The sequence below is a fragment of the Gadus morhua genome, chromosome 13 (assembly GCF_902167405.1).
Source record: "Gadus morhua chromosome 13, gadMor3.0, whole genome shotgun sequence".
NCBI lineage: Eukaryota > Metazoa > Chordata > Actinopteri > Gadiformes > Gadidae > Gadus > Gadus morhua.
The window spans coordinates 18,192,792-18,219,669 of record NC_044060.1 but is presented as its reverse complement, the minus strand read 5'-3'; the positions used below and the strand labels follow the sequence as shown (position 1 = coordinate 18,219,669).

Genomic DNA, 26,878 nt, shown 5'->3' with positions numbered 1-26,878 from the left:
GCTTGCTAATGATTCCAAGGAATCAGTTGACTCGGCACCGGTTCTGAACAAGAACCGGTTCTCGATTCCCATCCCTATACATAGGTCATGAGTCATGACTAACTACTTTTGTCATATCTAACTAACTTCATAAATCATGATTAACATCATAACTCACTTCTTATGTCAAAACCAACATTGAGCTTATTAGCTTCAAATTAGAAAGAAAGAAAAAACAGAGACGGCAGTTTGAACAAAAAGTGATGAGGGAGAGAGAGAGATGGAAACGTAATTTGTAATCTCTCTAAAAATATTTTGACCAAAAACTGCCTGCATGCTTCCATTATTAATATCTTGATATAACTTACAAAGTATGGGGAAATTGTTAAATGCAAGCATACTATGTTTTATTGGAGGGTTACGCAGCGCAGCGCAGGGATGTAATCAAATCAGGACTTTCTGAGATAAAGAAATTTGCATATCTATATATGCAGAAATGTACAGTACCAATTTATGAACCTTGCCATACAATACATTGTCCTATTCTACAATTGAGTTATCTCAAAGAAAACGTTTATCTGTGTAGCTATAGTGGAAATACAATTGCTTTGTCTTTTTCACCTAATTTGCACCCGGATACAAAAGTGAACTGAATGAAAATCATAATGTGTCTTCACAAAGAGGCAGCAGGTGGGTCTGTGAGAAGTCCACTGCAGAGTTTGGTTAATTGAAGGTCTGCTTTGACATTTGAAGTGTCCATGGACAGCACGTCCCCCTAGGCCTCCCACTGAGCAGCCCTCTAAGTGCACCGGGAATCAGCTGGCTCCCTCCAAGGCTGAAAAACACTGGAATTAGACAACCTCCTCCATACCTGCTTTTAACACTCTCTCTCCCTCCCTCCCTCCCCCTCTCTCTCTCTCTCTCTCTCTCTCTCCCCATCTCCCCCCCCCCGCGCTCTCTCTCTCTCTCTCCCCCCCCTCTCTCTCTCCCTGGGGCCAACAATACCGTATTCTACTCAGTAATATTGCATGAGATTAGAGTTCGATTTTCATGTTTTGTTTCCCGGAAAACATAGTACGATGTCATATATTTCATCGGCAAACAGAAAATGGGACATTATGTTTCAAATTTGACTTTTCTATATGGTTGATTACTTATTTAGTGTTCTACGTTTTCGTTTGCTGTGGTGCATTTACTTTTGAGTTTTTTCTTTTCGAAGCTGTCAACTCTCATCAGCTCACTCAGAGCAAAAAGGAACTGGAAATAACGAAGACAGAAGAATACACAGAATTTTGAAATTCATCAGCCAATGGCCCAGTAGACACAAGCATTTTGAATCTCTACTTCAAACCAAAATTTAAAATCAATTTAGCAGTCCAAAGAGAGGTTTTCTTTGTCTGAATCGAACACTGAGAGATGAAGACCAACACCTCCCGAGGTGGTGTACGCTGCTTTCCATCTAGATTGCAAATACCATTCGTATCCAAATGATTTCTGACAATATCCAAAACAATGTGAACTGGTACACAACGTTAGTTACATCTCTGCCAATTCTTACAGATTGTGCAAACCATGGGGTACGACCTGAAATCTGTGTGCTTGCGCGCATCAAGCACGGATTTATAAACCGTCACTACGTCTATACAGGCTCAGAGACAATTGTGAGTGCGTTCATGTAAACAAATGCGTTTTCTTTGTAACTAGTTACAATCTAGATCCAAAAAGGCTTGTAGAATCTAGATATTAAACAGGCTCACTGTCTTAACATCCATTTTGGATGTGACAATGTACAGGGGGATAGCTTGAAGCCTTTTGATCTCATTGACGTGCCTGCATTCCCGAAGAAGCTACACAGAAGCATTTCATTTGGAGACATCACATCACCACCCAGCAGGATGGGCAAGAGACATAGGAGGAAGAGAGTAAAGACAGAAAAAGAGAAAAAGAAGTACAGAGCAAGAGAAAAACCAGCAGGATGAGAGATAGAGACATAGGAAGGAAGTAATAACGGAGTGAGTGAGAGAGAGAGAGAGAGAGAGAGAGAGAGAGAGAGAGAGAGAGAGAGAGAGAGAGAGAGAGAGAGAGAGAGAGAGAGAGAGAGAGAGAGACAGACAGACAGACAGACAGACAGACAGACAGACAGACAGACAGACAGACAGACAGACAGACAGAGACAGACAGAGATGGAGAGAAAGATGGAGGGGGAGGGGGTGGAACAGTGAGTGTTAAAAGCCAGGAATAGAACGACAGGCCGACAGATAGAAATGGACGAATGAGAGTGAGCATGTATAATTAAAGGACTGGTCGTTCTGCTCTGAGGCGCTGCCGTCAGTTAATAGTTCACAGTTATTAATGCAGGGAGCACGCAACTGGCGCATTAACGTGGATAGGTTGGGAAAGGAGGGAAATACTAGGGGAAGAAAGCGAGAGTGAGACTGTAGTGGGAGGATAAAATAGATTTGATTGACGGATAAAGAGCAGAGAGGGAGAGATGGCAGAAAGAGGAACAGAGGCACTACGGAAATTGCAATCAGATAAATAAAAAAGTGAAGAGAGAGAGAGAGATAGAGTGACAGAAACACAGACAGGGAGACAGAGGGAAAGTACCAGGGAGGGTACAGCAAGAGTTATTTTCATGCTAAACATCAGTAGCTACTTCAACAGTGTGCACACACACATTTACGCACGCAAGCACACTTTTAACAATTTACAGAAGCACTAAATAGGAGGATTATCTTTTTCTATTTGAAAACTTGGAACAGCTTGATTCTGTAGTGTTTCCCATACATGCACCCAGCAGTAGGGCTGCACCGCGATTACCACTGGATTCCTAGCGCCACAAGAATATGCACCTTTTTTGTAGTAGGATAGAAATATATTTGATATAAATGTATTCTAATCAAAAAATGTGTTGTGCACCCTAAATGCATTTTTTTTTTTTTTTAAACGTGTATATGAAAGGTGGCCCCAATTGTACCCCACATACATTGGCATTATAGTCATGGAGAAATATTGTGGAAAATACTAGGGATGTCGGGGGATACATTTGGATGGTCGATATGTACTTGTGCGACTAAATTCTAATTGGTCAAAAATTGCTGGTGAGCTGGCTGTCGCCTTGCATGGTTGACTCTGCCGTCGGTGTGTGAATGTGCCTATGAACCGCTGTAAGCCACTTGTGGTGTGGCAGAATTTTAATCAAAAGGAGGCAAACATATTATGCAGGCATATCATCTAAAAACTTTAGGCCTAAGTAATTATTTTGCCTGCGATTCTCCTTCAGCTTTGCTGTTTAATGCTCGATAGGCTTGAAGGTAAAAAAAAAATCAACATTATTGGTACAGTAGTACAAATCATACTGCAACGATTTGGGGAAAACCTAAATTTGAATTCTGAGATGTTTGTTGCCTGTCCTGGAGCTCCGTGGCTCGTCTGGTGTATGACCCGCACTACATGATCCAAGATCTGATGTAACCGAGCTGGACTTGGACCAAGAATGGGTCGGACACCCCGACTGACTTTCTTTGAACAGCACTGTTATGATATTTATGCTAGCAGGTAGAGTAGCAGTTAATTTAGTGATAACATGCATTGAAAAATAAAAACAGCCCTAGAAAATAGGGATGCACCGATACTGATACCAAATGACCAAATATGGTCATTTGTCCTATATGATCGTCAACATAGTAATCAGTGTAACAGACAGTGGTAAGCATACGTTTAGGCCCCCAGGCTAAAGTTGAATAAAAAGAATAATAATAATTACCGTAATTTTCGGACTATAAGCCGCGCCTTTTTTCCCATTTTTCGATTCTGCGGCATATATAATGTTGTGGCTAATCTATGGATTTTTACAGCTAACGGCCACTCGGAAAATTAGTATTCGTATCTTAAATCAGTATTCTGAGCTTCGTTGTTTTTTTTCCACGTACGTGACGTTACCAGAGCGAGGGAGGCAAACTATAAGTGTCAGCAACACCAAGCAGAGAAGCGAGAGAGGTGGAGGAAGAATAGATATCTTGTTTCCCTTCACTTCATAACACATTAGCGGCATCTCGGGAGGAAAAGTAATACTTAGCGAAATGCTAACCTTAGCTTAGTTGTTTGTTTACTTTCGCTGTACAGCGCCGCGCCAATCAACTGTGACTGGCTTGCTGCAGAGCGTGAGCGTCTTGGGAATACCCAGACAATATAATGGTAGAATATGGACACATAAGACAATCAATATTCTGTATTTGTTATGGATTTATTGTACAAATTCCCTGAAAGGATACACGTTCCAGGATGAATTGAAAAGCTCCCGTAAGGGATGAGATGGCAGAGGACAGCTGATTTGGAACGGAACAACAGCTGTTCGCTTTCACGGGGAAAAACTAAGGAACTTCAACCTACTAATTAATGTTCAAAAGCTATTAAATCTTCAACAGAAATATGCAGATACTGTCAAAATCGGTTCCAGGGAGTATATAGGGATTATTAATGTTGTTTTTTAATGGTGTTCTTTTCTGGAACGAGTATTCGAATATTCGCTCAGAAAAACCAACGAGTATTCAAAGCCTGAAAAATGGCATTCGGGCCAGCCCTAATGGTAATTCGACATTAAAACACCTGCGGCTTATAGTCCAGTGCGGCTTATATATGTACACATCATTCAATTTAGCTGCTGCGGCTTATACTCCGGTGCGCCTTATAGTGCGGCAAATACGGTAATCTTATGGATATTTATCTTAATGCCTTAATTAAACAAATGAGGAAAAATCCGAGATTGGGATGGTTTTATTTCAGTTAGCCTATTAGCTGGTTTGAAATCATTAGGCTAACTAACAGCTATTATTCTAAATGAAAGAACCATGCCAATCTCTAGGTTTGGTGAAGGGTATGTGATGATGTGGGGCTATTTTAATTCCAAAGGCTAAGAAAACTTAATCAGGACGCATGGTATCCTGGACACATGAAATAACTGGCTTTTAAAAATAAAAATCTTCCTGCCTCTATAGGAATTTAACATAGGGGTGTCTATACTTATGCACCCTGTATTTTGATGGAGATTTATTTATTTACGATACATTATTCATTCACAAAGCAAATTTGTGCCCTTAAAGGTTGGATTTTTCCTCATTTGTTTAGTTAAGGCATTAAGATAAATTTCCAAAAGATGAATTATTATTCCTCTTTTAATCAACTTTAGCATTGGTGCCTAAATTTATGCCTACCACTGTATTTATAACAGTGTTAGAAATAAGTCCCCAATTGAGAGTAAAAAGGGGCACTGGCGGCGCGGTTTGTGTGGACGTGTTGAGCTCCGTATGGGGAGCGGTTGACTGCGGCGTCCGAGAGAAAGTTTAGCTTGCCGGAAACGTATTGTATATCGCTGTGCTTGGATGGTGAAGCTCTGTCTGAGCAGTGGTGTATTTAATAACCACGTCCGAGGGTTAGGATTCCCGGACAGCTATAGAATATCTCTAGTGTGTGTGGCACATTTCCCATACAACATCGCTCATTACAACTCTCCCAAACAACGACGGTACTAAAAAAGTATCAAAGAGTTTCCGTGGGCCGTAACCATAGCGATTACACACCCAGCTCTTTCCCAGAGAGAAACTGTGAAGGTTTTATTAAGTATTCGGTAACAGTATTGGCGAGTACCCAAATGGGAGTACGTTGTTCATGGTCTGAGAAAAAGGATCGCTGCATCCCTACTAGAAAATACTGACAGCAAAACAGTGTTGTGCTTCAGAAGATTATAAACGACAAAATGATACTGTAGGTGGTTTGAGCTCATGAATGTATGGCTTGAGACCAAAAGGTAGAAAGCATAAGGATAACAGGTGACTTAATAATAGAATGTACATATTTGGGGCGGTAACCATATAGGCAACACAGCTTAAAAGCAACTAGATTTCAACCTGTTCTATGTAATTTCTTCCCTTCTCCAACCTCTCTTGTCTCTTTTCATAGCCCCGACATAAAGGCATAAACAATTAAATGATACATAAATAAGGTGCATAATGAACGGGAAACATCATCATATGAAACCAATACAGTGGGATGGCTACAGATAGCTGATATAAATTAAGATTTTGAATCCTAATTTTTTTGTGCCTATGCATATTTGCCATTTCTAGGTAGAAGGCTAGTTTTACATTTCGTACGAAAAATACAAGTGACATCCCAAGGGTCAAGAAATCGGTTGGAATCAAGAAATTATTTAGCAGCTATTTCAATGTTTTTCCGCAAAGCCAAATGAAACCAAAAAGCTCTACCTTCTAATAAAAAATGGGCTGGTAATTCAACTAACGTTAATAGAACAGGTAGTGACATCATTTCCTTTTATGGACTCCATCCCCCACAATAGTGCCTATGTTATCTCTCTTCGGGTGGAGAAGCACTGGTTATGCTGTGCAATTTCATCCAAACGCAGCACAGTGATTAAACCATCTAGTTGCTCTGTGATAATTAGCAGTACTCTCCTAGTATGGAAGCCTTCTGTCGTGTGTCGAGCAATCCTAATGATTATCGTAAGCTTGAAATTATTTTAGTTGGGCGAGCCCTAGGCACACATCAGCACAGTGAACATGCACATCAGTACGTGCATGCGAACATCAGCACCGTGCATACGCACATCAGCTGCGTGCAAACGCACATCAGTACGTGCGCAAGCACATCAGTACGTGAATGCAAACAGCACCATGCACATCAGCAACGGGCACATCAGTTTCCTGCACACTTACACTAACACTCAGCACCCTGCACACGTATATTTACACCGTGCCCATCAACACCGTGCATACGCACATCAACAAAGTACAGCTCACACGAACCTTAGCAGGGCTGCTGGAAGTCTTATGGGAAACACTGTACTGCCTACCATTAACAACACACCTGAGTGTCGTTTTAAGTGACTTAAGTGGATTTGATGTAAAACGTCAAGTGCAATTATGTGGAAAATTCTGTTGCTACTGTATCTACCCAGGGCACATGAGGCTTCATTCACAGTGAGGAAACTTGAACCATGGTAATTAGTACATTGCCGATTCCTCCTTAATGTGCAACTGCAAATGTACCATCTACTAATGTGTCAAACACATATACACATACAGAGACTCTCTCTCTCTCTCTCTCTCTCTCTCTCTCTCTCTCTCTCTCTCTCTCTCTCTCTCTCTCTCTCTCTCTCATGCACTCAAGCTCTCCAACCCTGCTCAACCCGATCAAATTCACCTGGGGGAACAGCACAACCTCGTTCTGCCAGAAGCTCTCAGTCATGTAGGGAACACACACACACACGCACACACATGGACACACACATGGACACACACACACACACACACACACACTTGTATATTTAGGGTTGAAAAGTGTTAGAATCCTTCAATTGAACCTTGACAAACACCTAAATTACTTGTTGGAAAAATGGTCCAAATGTCGTTAGGGACTTGTTTGAGTATGTGCAAAGTAGTGTGAGTAATGGTGCATATTAGTGAGTAATGTCTAGCAGTGATGGCATTTGAGGGCTGGATAAAATGCCCTCGGAGAGAGAGTGTGGTTTTGATATAACTAACCATTAGACAACATGTTAAGTCATTTGGCTGACACTCTTATCCAAAGCGATATCACAGTGAATTCAGATACATGTCATAACAGAGCAGGTAGGAGTTATGCATCTTAGACTCAATGACACCTAGAGCTGGAAATCCAATCACACTGATCTCTTTGCCTCTGATGGCCATAGTCGCTTGTCATGTGACCCAAATACCCGAGAGAGAGAGAGAGCGAGAGCGAGAGAGAGAGAAACAAAGAGAGATTATACACATGAATGATATACTTAAATTGTCTTTTTAAAGGGCTATTGTCATGCCGCCAGGTGTGGGTGTGATAAGGTGGTACAAGCCGTCTGAAAGTCATTCCTTCCCTGGGCCATACTGACATCACAAGTGGGCGTGTCCAGATCGCTGGATAGATCAGTCTACCAGCGATCTGGTAGACTGGTATCTATCCTTCATACATCTGGGTGGACAAGCCAACTTGTGATGTCACAATGGCACAGGGAAGGAATGATTTTCAAATGCCTTGTACCAGCTAATCACACCCACAACAGGTGGCATGACATGAGCCCTTTGAGTATTATTTTTATTTGTGTAGTATTCATATTATTTCTAAATGTTTATGCTTTGGCCACGTATGTTTCCATGCCAAGCAGAGACAGACAGCCTTGTGTGTACTGTCCTTTCATAGAAGTGGCCTTGTCCCACAGCAATATCCGCACATTCATTAAGCCACCCTTAATAGCCAAAACACACAGTTCGTTTAATGAGGTTACCTGGCATTGTTGTAGCAGGCACCGAAATTAATGAATGTCAAGCTGCAGCTCCAACTCTGTCGACCCGAGTCAACACAAACACGTCGCACAATGAAGGTCCTTGTGATCCATTCATATCTGGAATGCTAATTCATCTTTTTCGCTTTCAAGGAGAGTGCCTGTTAGTGAACGATGTGAAGAATGTGCACAATGTAGCTACAGTATGTTGCTACGGCAAGGCGTATATGAAACGTCAATTTGCAACGTTTGATTCCATCGACTTGATAGATGTTGAGGGTTTTGTGAATGACAAAAGCTTTTTCGGAGATACAAAGCAGGAAATGCCAGAGGAGAGAGAGCTCTTTGTAGATGACCTGAGACATTGCAATGCATCCAAATTGTATTTTCTCACTGTACGCCTGTCCTTGGATTCTCTCGACAACCTTTCACCTGATCAACTAGGCGCTCGGTGGATGTGACGCTGAAGACCCAAAGAAGTGCAGCCTCGTGTGTGAAGTCTTCCGGGTGAGTGGGTCCTCGAGAAAGCTGAAAGCAGTGTTACGGGAGGCCGTGTGATCAGCCTGTGCCTGGGAGCAGGCACGCTTCTGAATGGGGCACGGCACTAGTTAATGCAAAACATGACACTGGCACCAGCGAACATTATGAGGAAGGAGGGATGTGGACCAATCCTCCATGGACGCCCCCTGCTCTACTTGTGCAGAGGTGACCCGTGTGTTCGGCTCTGCCCTCCCATCCACCATTGTTATTTATGAGCTTGTAAAGGTGTCCTATTGCAGGGAGAGCGGGCGCGCCACCTGTTCCAGCAGTGGGCCAGAGTACTGCTGCCTGCTGCAGAAAGGTGAGATATGCTGTAGATATATTCAAACCCGCTTAATGTATTAATAATCACCCTCTGTCTGGTTAGGTGGTGTAGAGTCAATGACAACGCAAGATAAACTGTGTGTACATTTTGGTGCGGTCAGCAGGAATGACCTTATCCAGAGACACTGGATAACCTGCTTTAGTTTGTGAATATTTATCATCTAGTCTGTACTTTACTCCCTTTGTTTAACGTCGAATACATATCGCCGTATACTGTATGTGTGTACATTGCTGTTGACTTTAACAAACTTCTTGGAAGGTGCGAGAGTAGAGCAGAAAGTATGGTCGACTCTGTTGAGCCTGACATTTTTGACCAGGCTGCAATCAGTCCTACTCGGGGCTTTGGTCTTTTAGGGGCCATCCGTCTTAATCGCCACGCTAACGGACAGGGAAACAATTTAAACGCAGTGTGTTTTAAAGGCAGAAATAGACGAAAGGAGAACGACACTCACGCATCTTTTGATTGGACTCGGTTAGCACGAGTGTGGGCGTAGTTAAAGAAATATATCCGAAAAAAAGTGAAAACTTGAAACTACAAGACGTGCACGCGAGTTCCAGTGGGGTTCACTCGCTTCACCTTGTGCGCGGCACTCCGTCAGCAGCCTCGGCACAGGGAAAAGATGAGCGTAATCACAAATGAGGATAATAATCTGGACCGTCTTTTTTTTCTCTCGGTGTGTGATTAAAAGTGGAGTTTATATACGTCGGCGCTTTCCTTCCCTTATTACGGGGCTGCCCTTTTGTGCTGAATAAGGATCCACCGGGTTCATTATCTCTTCTTTAAAATTCATGACATTGAAGGGAGGCGACGACAAAGGCTTCTCCACCGGTCTGCTGGGAGCAGCATGTCTCCCCCCTGTCCCCTCCTGTATACACTGTGGAGTCGTGGGGAGGGAGTGTGGGCCAGTGGGTGAGCCGAGGGGGAGGGAGGTCCTGTTGTGGACTGTTCTCTCTGCCTTCCTATTGTTCGCTTTGCTAGGAGGAGGTGCTGCCATGGGCTTTTATACTCTCTCTGTCCCTAGAACAGCATGTCCACACATACACACACACACACACACACACACACACACACACACACACACACACACACACACACAATGACATACTATCGTGATAAAACCCACGGCAACACACAGACTCACACAACACACGTGCACACACAAGTCATTTAAACAGGGATGAACGCGCGTTGCTGTTCCTGTTCCAGACATTCATTCAACAAAGTCTGACAGGCACATGCATGTACACACGGACACAGATGTGCGCACGCAGATGCAGACATAATTGAAAGGCGTAGCCGGGCTGAGGGGGGCAAACGGACCCTGGCCTGCCTGGTGAACAATAAACGTTGTGCGCAGTGTGGACGCTGGGCAGGGCGCTCGTCTGCTCCCTATGAGGACCCAGAGATATTTCATCTGACATGAACTCCCTCCGAGGAGCAGCCGCAGAGCCAGAGATGCACAGCCTTTAATATGCCCACCATCTCTCTCTCTCTCATCCCCGTCTAACATAGGATATATCTCCATGTCCCCAGCTCTCCCACCATCCTCTCTCTCTCTCTCTCAGACAGACAATATCTCTCTCTCTCTCTCTCTCTCTCTCTCTCTCTCTCTCAGACAGACAATATATCTCTCTCTCTCTCTCTCTCTCTCTCTCTCTCTCTCTCTCTCTCTCTCTCTCTCTCTCTCTCTCTCTCTCTCTCTCTCTCTCTCTCTCTCTCTCTCTCTCTCTCTCTCTCTCTCTCTCTCTCTCTCTCTCTCCCTCACACACTGACAATATCACTACCTCTCTCTCTCTCGCTCGCTCTCTCTCTCTCACACAAAGCATATCTCTCAGCGTCTCCCTCCTGCCCAACCCTCGCCCTCTCTCTCTCTCTCCACAGAGATAAAAGCACAAAAGGGGGCTTAAATGAAAGGGCCGTCAAAGGGACATCGATTTCTAATAGTGGCGAGGTCAGTAGGGGTGTGGAGGGGGGTGGGGGCGCATGGTCAAGGGCACGAAGGAGGACTGTGCTCTCTCTTTAGCTGTGTCTCTCTGTGTCTCTCCACCACTAGGCACCAGATGAACCATCCCATCCCCATCCCAGGGAACACAGGCCTCCTTGCAGTGCAAGCTTCTTCCCTTCTCTGCAGGCATTACCTTTCCCAGCGGAGAAGCCATTGAAAGCTGTGTGTGTGTGTGTGTGTGTGTGTGTGTGTGTGTGTGTGTGTGTGTGTGTGTGTGTGTGCGTTTGTGTGTGTTCTCTTGAAAAGTATCCAAAGCAAGCCCTTATATTGTACGGTAAATAGAAGTGTGTTACATTGATTTACCGAATGTCTGTGGATACGTTGCCACATGATGCCCAATTCCAGGGCATCGTGTGTCAACTACTCTGTAAGGCTCTCATGATCGACTAAATTGTTAGAAATCCCTCAAATGTAGCCTATTCATTTAGCCAATGGGATTGATTTGCAAATACTGAAATTGAATCTATTTAACTTGAGGAGACTATGGAATTGTGTTGGCATTTATATAAAATGATTAATTTGTGTTGTATATGAACCTGTCTGTGTGTGTGTTTTGTAGATATTTTGTGTATTGTTACCTGAGTGTGTGTGAGCCTTCTCTGCGGAGAGTCTACCTCTTACCCGTCAGCATCAGACTTTGTTTCTATTGCATGCTGGGATTTCCCCGGGGAACTGGGTAACACGAGACGAGCGTCAAACCGAGTATGAAGAAGAAAAGAAAATACACCTTGGGCCTTTTTCTTTTTTGTAATAAACATGAAACCCTGTTTACTGACAAGAGGGAGCAACCCAAGGTGGGCTTTAGCTGCCATTGGTTGATTATCTTAAAATATTCAGTGGGAACATTGTTCAAAAGGCCTCTTTGGGCTCTCAGGAGGACTCCGGTTCGTAGGAGAGCAGAGCGAGGTTATCAGAGGCCGCGCACCTGGAAAACTTTGACACGTAGAAAGTGCCATCTGTTGTAAACGCTAGTCGTGGCATTAAACATGCATGGAGGCGGCGTGTACCAGCAGGCCATCCTCCGCTCCTATCTGCACACTTTGTAGCAAGAGTTGAGCTGTGGATCACAGGCTAGGGAGACGGCAACCCAGGAGACAGGGATCACGTGACTGTCGAGTGGAAATCCAGAACCATTAGCGACTCCACTCCTAAGTGACACCTACTGAAACTCCACCTCGTGTAAGCCGGACGGGTGCAAACACACACACACACACACAAATTCACAAAAGTACCAGCACTGGATAACACACACAACAACTGTTGTGACATTTACTTGATATAGCTCTATATGCCAACTTTATTTTAATACACATCTTTCCTTGTTCCCAGATGCACCCTGTGTGTGTGTGTGTGTGTGTGTGTGTGTGTGTGTGTGTGTGTGTGTGTGTGTGTGTGTGTGTGTGTGTGTGTGTGTGTGTGTGTGTGTGTGTGTGCACATATCAAGGCGGATATCCTCCATATTGTTTTTCCTCATGCCATGTCATCGCCAAGAATACATAACCACAGTATGTATAGATAAACACGGCACTTCAAAGCAGCACGCCTGCTCATATCAAGGTACTTAGTTCTCCTCCGCCGAGAGGCACTTAAGCCGAATTAATGTTCCGACGCCACGCACTAAATCAGTCTGTGTCATAGCCACCGAGAAACCGCCCGTTAAAAACAATCAAATAAATGAAAGCCCCGGACCGCTTAGGAGTGGTTGTGGTCGTAGCGTGAGTGTCGGCCCCGTACCTGCCGGCCCCGGGACAGCCTCGACCTCCAGCGTCCAGGGCCCACCGTACGTCACCCTGAGGGCCAATGACAGGCTCTCCATGTGAACAGCCCCCCATCGAGGTGAGGGGCGGGGGGGGGGGGGGGGGGGGGTGCGGACAGTTTAGGAGGTCGCTGTGATGTACAGCGGAGGTCCCTCCTCTTTATGAGCTGTGGCGTCCGAGCCGCGTAACCATAACCCCCCGACCCCCACACACCCCCCCCCCCCCCCCCCCCCCCCACCGTCCCAGGCTTGGGGACCTTGGACTTTCTGGGCAGGGAGAGACAGTTAGATAGAGTGAGAGTGAAAGACAGTGCGAGAGAGCGAGAGCGAGAGCGAGAGAGAGATTCTACCTGCCGCATCACCAGCCCTGCAACGCCTGCCTGGATGCGTCCCACCATGCCAAGCTCGGGGCCAGTAGTGGTGGGCAGCTCATGAATGAGTAATAGCAGCCACATTAACATTCATAGGGAGTGGAGGAGGCCCCGGAGTAGGACCGAATGGGGAGAGGGGAGAGGGGAGCGGAGGTGGGGAGGAGGCCAGAGCAGTCCGTCTTCTAGAACAGCCACTGATTAATGTTTCATTCCAGCTGGTCTCGTTCCATCACTCCTCGCAAAACTCCTCGAGTTTTCCCTACGTAGGGAGTGTGAGTGTGTATGTGTGTTTTTGATGTGTGAACAGGTGCATTTATGTGTGTGTGTGTGTGTGTGTCTGTATGAATATGTGGTTTCTTCCTTCCATTTTGTTATAAACGGATTGATGGAGGATGTGGAACTGTCCCGTCCGATTACAAACTCAACAGCCCACGTGTGAACTGGAGGGCACGCAATAGAGCAGCAGAACACCATTTCCTGGTAATCATTTACCAGTTATTTTAAAAGAAATGCACTGAGTGCGTGTTCAGCTGTGGATTCTGTAATGGATTCTGCCATGGTGGTTATGATAAGATTCCCTACATATCCACTTAAACAAGCTTCGTCGGCTGTCATTCAGAACAGGACAGACGACACATTCTTCTGCACAGTAACAGAAATAACATTGTGGCTGTCGTCATGTCCCCCTACTGTTTCCTCGCCCTATGGCACACCAGTGTGTGGGTGTGTGTTTGTTTTTTGTGTGTGTGTGTGTTTGTGTCTGTGCGTGTGTTTGTGTTTTATGTGAGTGCGCAAACTGCGCATGCGTCTGTGTGGGAGACGAGAACGCAGCGAAGGGGAAAGAGATTTGGAAAGTTTCGTGACAAAGGAGCCGAAGAGAGATTTTTTGCTAAAGGTGAAATAAAAATGAGAGTGCTCGTAGGAGAAATACTCCCACAGCCATTTATCTTTGCACGGTGAGAATACTTCACACCGACGTGCCCGTAACTCTCCACGGCCACAATAAAAATGAGGGGGAAGGATGGCAGCGTGAAACGTTGCAGTCATGGCGCTGTTCCAGCATTAGGGTGTGCAAGATGAAATGGTGCAAATAAAATAATTCATATTACTGCGTTATTTTCCCCCAAAATCACACGTTTAAGCACTCTTAATATTAGCATGTAGTTGAGCGCAAAATGGCAGACTAGTTTTATAGACAATTCCTATTACCCCCCATGGAACCGTTAATAACCTGTTTCATACCTCTTTCATGTACTCTATTCGATTCTTCTCCCAAAAGGTGTATTTGGCTTATTTTGACCGGCGTTCTGTACAACATTATCCCTTACATATATCATATAAGTCCGGACCAACATAGTGGTTGTGCGTGAGAGACATACGAACGTATGCTTACCACATTTGTAAAAAAAAAATGCTCAATGGCGCAGGGCAACATCGAGGAGAGATTTGCTTCCTCATCATGGGCGCCTAGCCACTCCCTAGTGCATGACGTGCCGGATGTAGAAATATCCTCGTTAACTAGCATTGTAGCATCATAAGCGAGAGGTCTGAGGGAGCACAGTTGTTAATAACCCCCCGGATGATTCTCTATATGTGATCCTTAAACTACACTCCTCCTGCCATCTGATCACCAATTATTATTTAACTATATTATAATGCCGGGCCGAACCAAGATTTGTTTCATTGTTTCACAATGTTGTAGTTCAAGTACACTCTCCCTTGCAATTCCTTTCTAATTTCAAAATTGCACTTTTGAGATTTGAGACCTTTGTTTACAGCTGAAGTTTAAACTGTTGAATGTACACGTTTACCCTTAAAACCGGTTGTTGAGCCACTTTCATTATTTAAGAGCAGATTGAATCAAATCAAATCAAATCGTGCTTAATCGATTCAGAACCTTATGAATCGAAATCGAATCGATTTAGGAAATTGGCCACAATACCCAGCCCTAATTATGTGCCTATGATTGTATCCAGATTTTTTTTGCTGAGACACATTCCTGTTCCCCACTTTTATTGGAGTGAATGTACATTTATCCATCTCAGCGAACGTTTTCGAAAAGCATCGTTTTCAGTGTCGGAATTCGCCATTTTAGTGTGAACAGAAGGGCTAAACGGATAATTATTTATGCGTTTGTAGATTTACCCGGGTTAATGTGGACAGGGCAAGGCAACGAGATGGCGACAGGTTCGGAAGCCCTTGCCTACATTCCTCGGCTTGTGGAGAAAAAAGACGGGGGAAGTGAAATACGGGGTTATTTTATATAACGGATCAGAAATAGAAGACGGAGGCTTTCAGAAACTATAACGTTTGGTTGCCATGACGCTGCCACAACCTTGTGCTCGAGACCGAGACGCTCATCAAAAAATGGCAGGTGAAATATAAATTATGATTTCTCTTTACAATGTACTTTTGTATCTCCAGTTACAACTTGACACGTTGCCTCAAACATATTCGTTAGTCCAACACCGAAGGCTAATGCTACACTTGCTGTGCTCAAGCGATGGGGAAAAAACGCAAAGAGGCCAGGTCAAACCGTACTTGGAGCGGCATTTAAAAAAAAAACATAATAATCGCCTATGTACTTTCGGTTTTAACCATATTTTTTGATTGTGAGTGAAAATGATTAGCCAGCTGATCAACTGCAACTATCAGCTGATCGCGCGCCTGTAATCTAAACAGAGAGGCGTGGGGGGAGTCGCGTCACCATGACAACAACTGTTTATCAAAATCATTTCAGTGTGGAACGTGGATGCAAAACATTCCGAAAACGATAATGTGGACGGAGATCATTTTCATTGCTCAGTGACCTGCCTGCTGCTGCTGTGGCGAGCTGAGAGGCACGCCAACTGACTAGCTTCTGCGTGCAAGGAGTATGACTGAGAGTTGATGCTGCATGTGTATGTGCAAGTCCTTTCGTTCAAAGTCTTTTTTTCTTTCATTTTTTCCCTTTTTTTTAATCAAAGTATTCTTTTTTAAAAAAGTATCGATGCTAAAGAATTAGCGTATCGAATCAGTTTTTGCGTGAGGGCATCGTGATACCTTTCTAGTATCGGAATACCGTGCAACACTAGTACACATATGCACCAATGAGTTGTACTCGACGCTGTTACTTTGACGCGGACATGAGCCATAATTGTATAACTGTTGTATGTCTTTAGCAGAACATGGCCCCACGAGGCCCAGCGTGTGCTACATACAGCGAGTGCCAGGGAAGGAATAATGTTCCTCTGGCGAGGAGGAGGAGGAGAAAGGCAGAGAGTGAGAGCCAGTTAAGAGAGAGAGAGTGTGAGAGAGAGTGTGAGAGAGAGAGAGAGAGCGACAGAGAGAGAGAGAGAGAGAGAGAGAGAGAGAGCAGAAACGAAGAGTGGAAAGTTAAACAACATTAATGTGTGGACTTAGGGTCGAAGTAATTAGGTTTCGTGTTACATGGATCAATTGTTCCCTCTCTGCTTTGAAGCAGCCTGGGATTTCAGCCTGCAGGGGGCGATAAAGACAAGGTAAGACACTGCCTCTTTCTAGACTACCATTATACACCAAGGCTCTGAAACCATGGCCTTTCCAAGGACCCTTGTGTCCTTTCAGCATTCTAATATGAATAGGAAAAAAAAACGAAAGGGTGGTCATTGAAAGCATATCCACCTTTGTCCCACTATTTATTTGTTAAAGATGAATATGCCATTACCTGATGCTTATGACAGCAGTATCTTGACAGATATATCAAGATAAGGAAAATACAATGCTGTCAACTCAATCATAAGCAGCGTCTTCGCTGTAAGCAATAAACCATGAGGCTTAAAGCACTTGAACTGAGGATGAATAGAGCTCAGTCTTCATTTATCAAATGTGTAATTAGAAAACAAGAAGAAAACTGCTAATAGCTTTAACTGCAGGTATGTGAAACAAAAGGGCTGGCTATTGCTGAGTTTAATGTAGGATTTCAATGGGGAAGTAAGTGGCCATGTTGGATTAAATGCAAGGAAAACGTGGAGCTCAGCAGGACCTGTCAGCCGAGACAGACATGCACGGTTAGAAGTCCACTCCAGCAGTGGTCTTCCAGGTGACAAATGACCGCTAATAACATTAATTGGCTAGGGTGTACACGTGGATCACACACACACACACACACACACACACACACACACACACACACACACACACACACACACACACACACACACACACACACACACACACACACACACACACACACACACAGTGGCTTATTGATGCACACATCACTCACGAAGGCTTAGGCTCCTACACACACATTGACATTTGCTGAGTTTGTTATATGGGATGGGGAGGCGGTACCATGGCTGAGTCCGGTTTGATTGACAGGCCAGGGGAAATGGCCAGGCTTTTCTCTTCGTGACTTCAGACTCTTTACATGCTGGATGCCAAACGTCAGCCTTAACAGCATTACCCCTCTGACTGACAGCTTCCTAGTATACCTTAAATTGAGTCCTGATCCAGAGGGGTGACAAAGTTTCTAAAGGGGTTTCCTGCGCACAGAAGCAGGGCTTGTCACTGGGCTTTGAGAATACAAAGAAACAATACCTTTTATTGGGGTGACTGATTGATTATTTTGGAAACACCACTTTCATGCTGTTCAGCACGGTCCATGTTAATTTGATCAAAATATATGATTTATGCAGGATTGTGTAACCGAGGTGAATTTAAGGTTGCGGCGTTAAAAGTTGAAACATGAGTATCGAGCTGCACCTCCCAGTCAATACTCAGAGAAACGGTTATGCCTGCCTCGAAGGTAGTCCCTGCACAGAAACCACCTGTGTGAAAACTTTGGCGCTCAAGGCAAGGATGTTTCAGAGTAAAAGTTAGAAAATACTGTAGTGAGGGAAAAAAAATTAGTAATAAAAAAATCACTAGCCGATGGAAAAAGAGATGGCCATTATGTTCGCTCTCCCTCTTTCTCCCCCTCCTACTATCTCCCCCTCTCTCCCCATCTCCCTCTCATGGATCCTGTTTGAGTCTACTTCAAGGGCTCTTTGTGGCTGTGTCTGTTAGCCCAGCATCGGCAGAAGAAAAACAGCTTTAATTGGTATGGAGAGGAAAGAGGGAGGCTGAGGGCCATCATGTCTGCACCATGCTGGAAAACACATGACGCAAAAGCAGAGGACCGCCGACGCTCCGTGTAATAATACATCTACCTCTCCACAGAAGTACAGAGGAAGAGGGCTATTCCTCTCCTCCGTTCAGGTTAATCAAGCTAACCGCTATCATGGCAACATTCACTACGCTCTTGTCAATATTATGCAGCTTTGAATTTCCCCATGCTAAGCACTCTGCCTCAGCGCTTCAGGCTTAGGGGAGGAGAGACGGGGGGGGGGGGGGGGGGGGGCCACAGCTGTGCCAAGCAGCAGCTTCCAGAGGTCTCCCACCACAGGATAGCAATGGCCAAGAGATTCCCGCCTGCTGTCGGGCCCCCATTCCAGCAGGCAATTACACCAACTTTTACCACGGTCGGGAGGTAAAAAAAGAAACGAAAGAAAAGCTTTTCCTACAATTTCGCTTTCGGAAAATGGTTTCCTCTGACACATCGTAGGGAACTATAGGGACGTGGTTTGTTTTTTTTGGTCATTTTTTTTCTTCTCTCTCCCTCCCTGTCTTCGTCCACGATACTTTGCAAACATTAGCTTTTGTTGTTGCACTAGCATTGGAGACATTTCACAGACCATTAGCTGCTCCTCCAGCCCAGACCACTCCTCAAAACCGGAGCAGGATTACAGAGGAGGGGGGAGGAGAGGGATTGGGGAAGGGAGGGGGTTGGGGAGAGATAGCAGGAGGGGGAAGTGAGAGAGAGGGAGAAAAAAATTAAAAAGCTGTCTATATCGGTTGAGCAACTGGCAGTGGAAGTCTTGCGGTTATTCAACCCAGCCGATGTTAACTGAATTACAGCTGAAGCACCAGAAACCCCAGAATGCTTTAAGTAGAAAATAAACATTCCATCATTTCTAACCTCAAAGAAATCTCCAAATCATTTTTCATTTTCTCTCCTGTGAGTATGTTTAATAAGATGTCCATGTTTGAGATCAGATGAGCGACATTATGTCATGTTATGTCTCTCTCATCCAACACAAACAAGCGTCACGGAGCACACATCCTGTAACCGGGGGAGGGCCTTCGGTCAGAGAGGCGTAATGAGCCCTACGTGAGGCGGGGGGCTCACAGCGCTACACCAATTATCACTTTGGTTTCTCTTCCGTTCGTGTTGATGACAACTTGGCTAGAGCATTTTCACGGCTGGCACAAAACAATAAACAATCAATCCGGAAATGACTCCTGGATTATCCGAATAATAGCATTTGAGTTTTTTCTTAGAAAGGCCTAGGACTCCAGCCTCACACAGCCCGGAGCCAATTAAGTCTGGAGCGAGTGTCCCTCACACACACACAAACACACATTTCTTAGAATAAAGCCTATTACCGGCCAGGACTGCATGATGGTCGTTAGGATCCAGGGTAAGGAAGATTGGCCAAGGAGGGAGGGAGGGAGTGTGTGTGTGTGTGTGTGTGTGTGTGTGTGTGTGTGTGTGTGTGTGTGTGTGTGTGTGTGTGTGCGTGTGCGTGTGCGTGTGCGTGTGTGTGTGTGTGTGTTGACCCGCACTGTGCAAGATACATACTCATGTGCACAGCACAGATGAGTGCTTAGTGAGAAGTGAGAACAGGAAGCAGATAAGGACGTGGTTGGCTTGGAGCCTATGTGTCAGTGCAGCGTTAGCCTGCGCGTGCAAACTCCGCTTGGACAATAGAGTCCAAGGGCAGCGGGACCTTGGACTCTCACATCTGCCGTCCAATCTTTTCATTACCTGGATTCATATCCTCCGCCTCCCCATCATCACATTACACAGCTCAGACTTTTTTTTTTTCCTTCTATTTCCTGAGAGGGGGGGCAGCAGAGATACCACACACACACACAAACACACAGGGGGAGGGCAGTTAATAAAGACAGGATACAAAATAAAACAACCGAGATGACTGAGGGGAGAAAAATGCAGAATGTGACTTCTTATTCATTTGCTATCTGTTTCTTACTGTGGCAGGTGGAGGAGGCTGTGGGGGGGGGGGGGGGGGGAGTATAGAAAGTGCTGGCACTGAAAAGTGTATCACAAGATTTCTCTGTACTTTGCATTACTGTCACCCCAGAGATGGATGGACCTCAAGTCTCTCCTCCAACATGCCCCTCTCCCTCTCTCTCTCTCTCTCTCTCTCTCTCTCTCTCTCTCTCTCTCTCTCTCTCTCTCTCTCTCTCTCTCTCTCTCTCTCTCTCTCTCTCTCTCTCTCTCTCTCTCTCTCTCTCTCTCCCCCTCTCTCCCTCTCTCTCTCCCTCCCTCCCTCCTACTCCCTCCCTCTCTCGACAGCAGCAAGGACAGACACGGGAGCTGATGATGAGTAGCATGTGGATTGGATGTCACAGAGCAAAAATGTGTGTGTGTGTGTGTGTGTGTGTGTGTGTGTGCGTAAGTGTGTGTAGAGAGAGTGAAAGGAGATACAATAAAGAGTAAGTGAGCCCCCGCAGCCCAAACAAACTATAGTAAAGAGAGATGCAGACGGCTGACTCCGGTCCAACTGTTTGCACTGCTGAATCCTCCGAGCTCATCCCTCTGACCCATCCTAACAGTAGTACATAGGGAAGCCTAAGTTACAAACAGAGGATTAAAGGAGGCTCTCTACAGCCCAGATGGTTAGCAGCCTGTTTAAACAAGAACAAAAACACGACTCCAAACTCCTACAGCTTGGCAATGAGAGGTTTAATGTCCTCCCTGGAAACTTATTGAGGATATGAAAGTCAGACGAAAACTAGCAGGGCAAGGACGAGCCCATACAAGCGCAACCTTCATCAATTGCAAGCCGGCCAGCCAGGCCAACTGATGCCATATTGGCTCTAACTTGATGTTCTCTTTGTGTAGTTTTGTAAAGTGCTTGATAGAAAGGAGCCATTTCATCTCAGCGATGCGAAAAACACTTGCGACTGAGACATCCTTGAAGCGTTTGTGGCAGAAGCGACAAGGAGAGCCACAGACAACCCAGACGCTGCGACCACGCGGGCTGTCATTTAAGAAGAGGAAGATGAAGACGAAGGAGAAGGAAGAGGAAGAGGAGGAGGAGGAGGAGGAGGAAAAGCATGTGACTGCGGTACTCACCACGCTCACTGGAAAGGGTGGTTCCTGTATTATAGAGAGATAGACAGAGAGAGAGAGGGAGGAAAGAAACATGACATCATGAGAACATATTTTTTGATAAAAGAAAACGTTATTGTAACAAGAGTGCCCTTTCACCCAAATCATCCGCCTTCACACACACACACACACACACACACACACACACACACACACACACACACAGCTGCGAGCAGAGACCAAGGACTCTCCAGGAGAGAAAATAAAACTCAAAGAAACCACATTTAAGAAACGATTAAACAGTAGTAAAGAAACTTAGTTTGAGGCAGGAAGTAGCAAGACAGCGACGTGAGTTCACTAAGAAGGTACTGCGGTCGCTCTAGCACTCAAAACATTCGCCACGCCCGCCGTCTTTTACGGAGACAACAGCGTTTAAACAGCGCTCCCGTTTGCCCCCCCCCCCCCCCCCCCCAGGGCCCAACCTCTCTGCCCCCGGGCCAACGGCGTTCGACTTTGCCCTTAAGAGCCCCCCATGGTATTCATGTTGATTCATATGTGACCCCACGCTCATTCCCGGGGAGACTTGGGGAGATTGACGGCGTTGATATGCACATCACTGTGCACAAACATTTACCATGGGGTTTGAAGGTTGTGTTCTTTGAAGAAGACAACAAACAACGCCTGACTGCGGCAACACATCTACGTCACCACCCAAACGCTGCCTGCACAACCCCTCCATATGGCTGTTGAAGTCACAGTCACAGACCACTCTGCCACTCACACTAGGGCCACGGGCCCGTGCCCGAGCTCATTTGCATACTAAAGTCTAGAACGTTTGGCTAGTGTGACCACGCCATCCGTATTCCAGCACGGAACAGCCCCTTGGCCACGGCAAACTTGGGAGAGGTGTGCCGTGGCCAAAGTACAGATGCTAATCAGATGACACGCGCACACGCGCAGATACGTAACGTGAGCTGGATGTAAAGTCCTTGCGCGACCCTTCTTTCTTTATAGGTCCATCCATGCCCTTCTTCCCCACAACAATCATTTTAAACAATGGCGGCAAGCGCTTCACGAGTGGGTTTACGTTGGTGTGATAGTGAAGTCGGGGGTTTACTTGAAATTTGGGCCGACGACAGCATTCAATTGTTGTTCTCCATTGTTGTTATGGCGGCGAGGACGCTTGGTGATGACGTATTTATCGTATTACGACGTGATGACGTATGTATGAAGGAGCAATCGTGCCCAGGCCACGGCCTTCGGGAGCGGTGTGACCACGGGCCAGCGGGGGGAGTGGGGAGGGGGGGAATCGTCCTGAATCTTCCTGCAGCACGGAACAGGCAAACGGCCCAAGTGTGAGTGGCCCCGATCTTCTGGGTACTCTGGCCAACATGTGCATACAAGCGCATACAAACTACGTCTGTCGACCGCCGCATAAATTAGCGCTGTGACTGGATTAGTTTAGATTCAAATGTGTATTGAATTCGTTGTATTGAATTAAAGGAGGTTTGGAGAACTTCTGCAAACAGTTTACAGCCATAATATTTTTAAGAAGCATTCATGTTTCTTTGCTATTCTTTTTGTAAGTAATGCTGTTGTTCCTTTGAAGTTTTATAGTCAAATGTATGCAAAACTATGTAGTGGTAACTGATCTCACTTCAAAGTCAAGAGTTTGTTTACATGAGTTTGCTACATGTTGCCATTAGGTTGTTAAATATGCATGACTCTCCAAATATTAAAGATAGTGCTAGTTCACAAGACATTGTTTGAGTAAATATATATACATGTTTCCTTCTTTAACAGAGCAGTCTTGTAATGAATGCTAAAAGAAAAATCACTGCAAACTCTCTTACTTGTTTACCAAACGCAAAGCACATCAATATCTACAAAGGTATTTTCCACCATGTTGACAGCATGGCGGTTTAGATCCTCTCTCTATGTGTATAAAGGAATGCCGGCTCACCCCCTACAGAACTTTGCTACACGCTTATTTAATTATTCATCTCCCTCTGTCAGGAAATCAGCCTTCCTACTACTTGCCAGTATCCCCCTGCAAATTGGCAAGCAGTCCCATATCTGGCATATGGCAGAGCTCCATTCATTCTCCTTCCATCTTCAGTTGGTCTGCTACCGCTCTCCAGGAGCAGAGCAACACATGCTGGCCCAAACCCACACACACACACACACACAGACACACACACACACACACACACACATACTCCGTTTTGATTGACAGGCATAGAAAAATGCATCGAACACAACAACAGAAAATCGCTTATCCGTAAAAGTGAGCCTGAGGATTTTGCGAAAAGAATGGTTGAAAAGTCTGAGATTTCCTTCACAACTCTGACACGTATCTTGACTTAGTCATACGGGGACACGTACACAGACCATATGTTTTGTTCATTTTATTTAGTGTCCAAGGCATCAAGCCATTTCCTTTTCGCATAATGTTAATTACAATATAAACTGTGAGAATAATCAGGAATATCCTGTCTTGGATTAATACAGTACCATCTTTCATTATAAATTGCTCTTATACTTAAATAATTATTCCATCCGTCCCTGACAGATGGACAGATCGCCTTTTTTGCTTTATCACACATTTTGTGAGTGTTGTAACACATTTTGTCGTATGAAACTGAAACTGAACAAATAATACATGCACTCTCATATTCAACGTAAATAAGCAACTACAATTAACTTGTAAAAGCAGAGCTTCTACAAAGCTTACAGGAGCAAAGAATAACAGAATAAACCAAACTCGAGCCCATGTAGCGATGACAAAATGGCCACCATGAACTATATAATTTAAACCTGGGTCTGAGCTCAGCCAATGAAGGGGGGATAGGTAGATGGAGCACTCAAAGCAACAGAAGTCTAAAGGTAAAGGGCCCTGAACTGTACTAAAGGAGATGAAGACTAGGAAAAAAGATAACAAATATCAACCAGAAAATGTACAGGCATAAAGGTCTACAGAACTTTGTCTAAAAGCGACAATATTTCCTGTCTTGTTAGCAATATAAAGCTGTACCATACTCTGCTTCATTATATCAATTATTTTCAGTCATTTCATTTCAGTCACACACTAAGTCATTTTCCAAAAAAATAAAACAACCACTTGGAAGATAGGTATGGATTTGGACCAGACATCTTACACGGTTCTCTGGTGTTTGGAAGTGGAGGAAATAAGGATGCACCAAGGAAGCAAGATGATGCATACACAATCTCATTACCATCTACAAGAAAAGGTCCCAGCCACTCACATCCTTCCTCGATTTAAGAGGAAAGCTCTCTGAAACATGGCTGCCACCCAGTTTGAGGTGTGGGCAGAGTCATCGCATCCCTTTTGCTCTTCCTTATAAACATTTGTGTCAGACAATGGGCCAGGCGTTTCAATGTAACCTGCTGTCCTTCTTTGCACAGATATGCATATGCTCATAAACGCAAAAGCAGAGTCATATGCACAAATATACAGTATAAATATATTTTCATCTAACCCTTAGCCTTTCTAGTAATTATATTGTGCCCCATGCATAACAATTTCAACACGTTAAAGAAACGAGACAACTAGACAATAGCTCACTTAAAACGAGACTCCTTTCATTGGTTGAATTATTATGAGGTGGGGCTAAGATTTAGAAATGACAGCTGACAAATTACTGCCTACATGTCAATGACTGGCTTGTTATATTTCAAGCTCAATGCAACTATTGAAAAGAAAAAAGGGACTTCAATGGCAAATGTGGAACCCAAAGGAGGTGTTTATAGAATTCCATTGTATGAAGGAAAGACTTTTAATCACGTACAAAGACATGCCAAAACAGCACTCTGTTTGGCTGAAAAGGAGACTAAACTTGAGCTATGAATGACTGTATGACTGCATGACTTTCATAGAAAGTTCTTTGACTTCTCCTCAAACTTGCACATCGGCAGAAAAAAAGAACAAAAAAAGCTGGTCGCATTAGGGTAGAATGTGGAGTCAGTGTGGTGCGGGTGGGTGTTCATGCAAAGCAAACTTGGTCCTCATAACCGCGGTTTTCCTCGCAAATAAATAATATATTAACCATCTAATCAAATTGAACAAATGAATATGTCGTCAAAACAATTAATCACGGCGCACATGTATTTACTAACACAACAGCGGAACAAACAATCAATTATTCATAAAGTGAGCGCCGGGTAAGTGGGCTCCTTCCCGGGCGATGTGCCGGCGTAATTGGTGTGGGACTCCAGGAGTATCGGCTGGAGTGTGTGTACGAGTGCACGTACGAGCGCAGCACGCTCCGCCGCACACATACACACACGCACACTTTTCCCCATGCACCAAACTTAGTCCCCCCCCTCCCCCAGCTTCTTCCTCCCCCTCCTCCTCCCCCTCCTCCTCCCCCTCCTCACCCCAACGAGAGGAGCCGGAGACCTGGCTCATTACTGGCTAATGAGTTGTCTGATAAGAATGGAATATAAAAGCCATATTGCAGAGTGCTGTATGTTTATTTTGATTAATTATTGCACTAAAGTGACAAGAGTGGAGAGGCACACAATGACACGACGCATTAACATTTCCTCATAACAGGGCCCTTGTGGGGAGGTGGGTGATGGCGGGTGCGTGGGGGGGCGGACGTTAAGCAACGCTGGCGGCAGGAAGGAGAGTGGCGCATGAGTGCCGATATGGAAAGGACGGCGTGCGCTGTGCGCTCCGCGACAGGTGCTGGAGAGGTACTAAGTGACGCACGGCGCTTTAGCCTGCCGCCCTCCCGGCGTGTAACTCAGCCCGGGCTCCAGCTCGCTGATGATAGGCCTTTGACCGGCTTTGTCCCCAGAGGCTGACGGACAGGCGTGGAGTCGCGGCACTCGAGAGAGAGAGAACCTGCTGAGAGAGCGGGGATCGGGGGGTCATGTGGCTGTGGTCCGCAGCTCATCAGGGATCTCTCTTTCGGCACGCCCCGCTTCTGCTCCCGTGTTGCTCCACTCCTTCGGCTCCTCGTCCTCATCGTCGATCCTCTCTCGCCCCCCCCCCCCCGTTCACTTTCTTTGTCCCCCGCTCCCCGCCTCCCTCTGCCTCTGTCACACCATCCCTCAACGCCTCCCCCTCCTCCCCCTCTCTCTCGTCTCATGTCTGCGGCTGAGTGCTATAAGTAAAGTAAGATAAGTAGTTGTGCAGCTCGCCTTGTTGCTCTGCACACACTTCAAATCAGAGGTAACGGGGCGGTACGAGGGGGGGGGGGGGGGCATTATCCACATCCAACTGTCACTGTGTTTCCCTCCACTCAACAAATCAACGCCGCCCCTGCTCTTTTCTGCTATATATCTGTATAGATCTATATCTATATAGAAATAGATATAGATCTATATTTTGCAGCGATGCCTTGCTGTGATGATAGATAGCAGGTTGACATGGGTTGAGGACCACTTTGTGATTGTACACAATTTGGGCTACCCCCCCCC

General features: G+C 45.2%; 1 protein-coding gene across 2 annotated transcripts in view; it reads right to left on the bottom strand.

Annotated features, from left to right (window-relative positions):
• Positions 1–26,878, bottom strand: part of cdh4 (cadherin 4, type 1, R-cadherin (retinal)) — a 203,263-nt gene that overhangs the window by 98,590 nt on the left and 77,795 nt on the right. For both annotated transcript variants that reach the window (XM_030374198.1, XM_030374199.1), the window contains exon 3: positions 21,455–21,478. In XM_030374198.1, the coding sequence (XP_030230058.1) occupies positions 21,455–21,478 (24 nt within the window). The remainder of the gene's footprint in view (positions 1–21,454; positions 21,479–26,878) is intronic.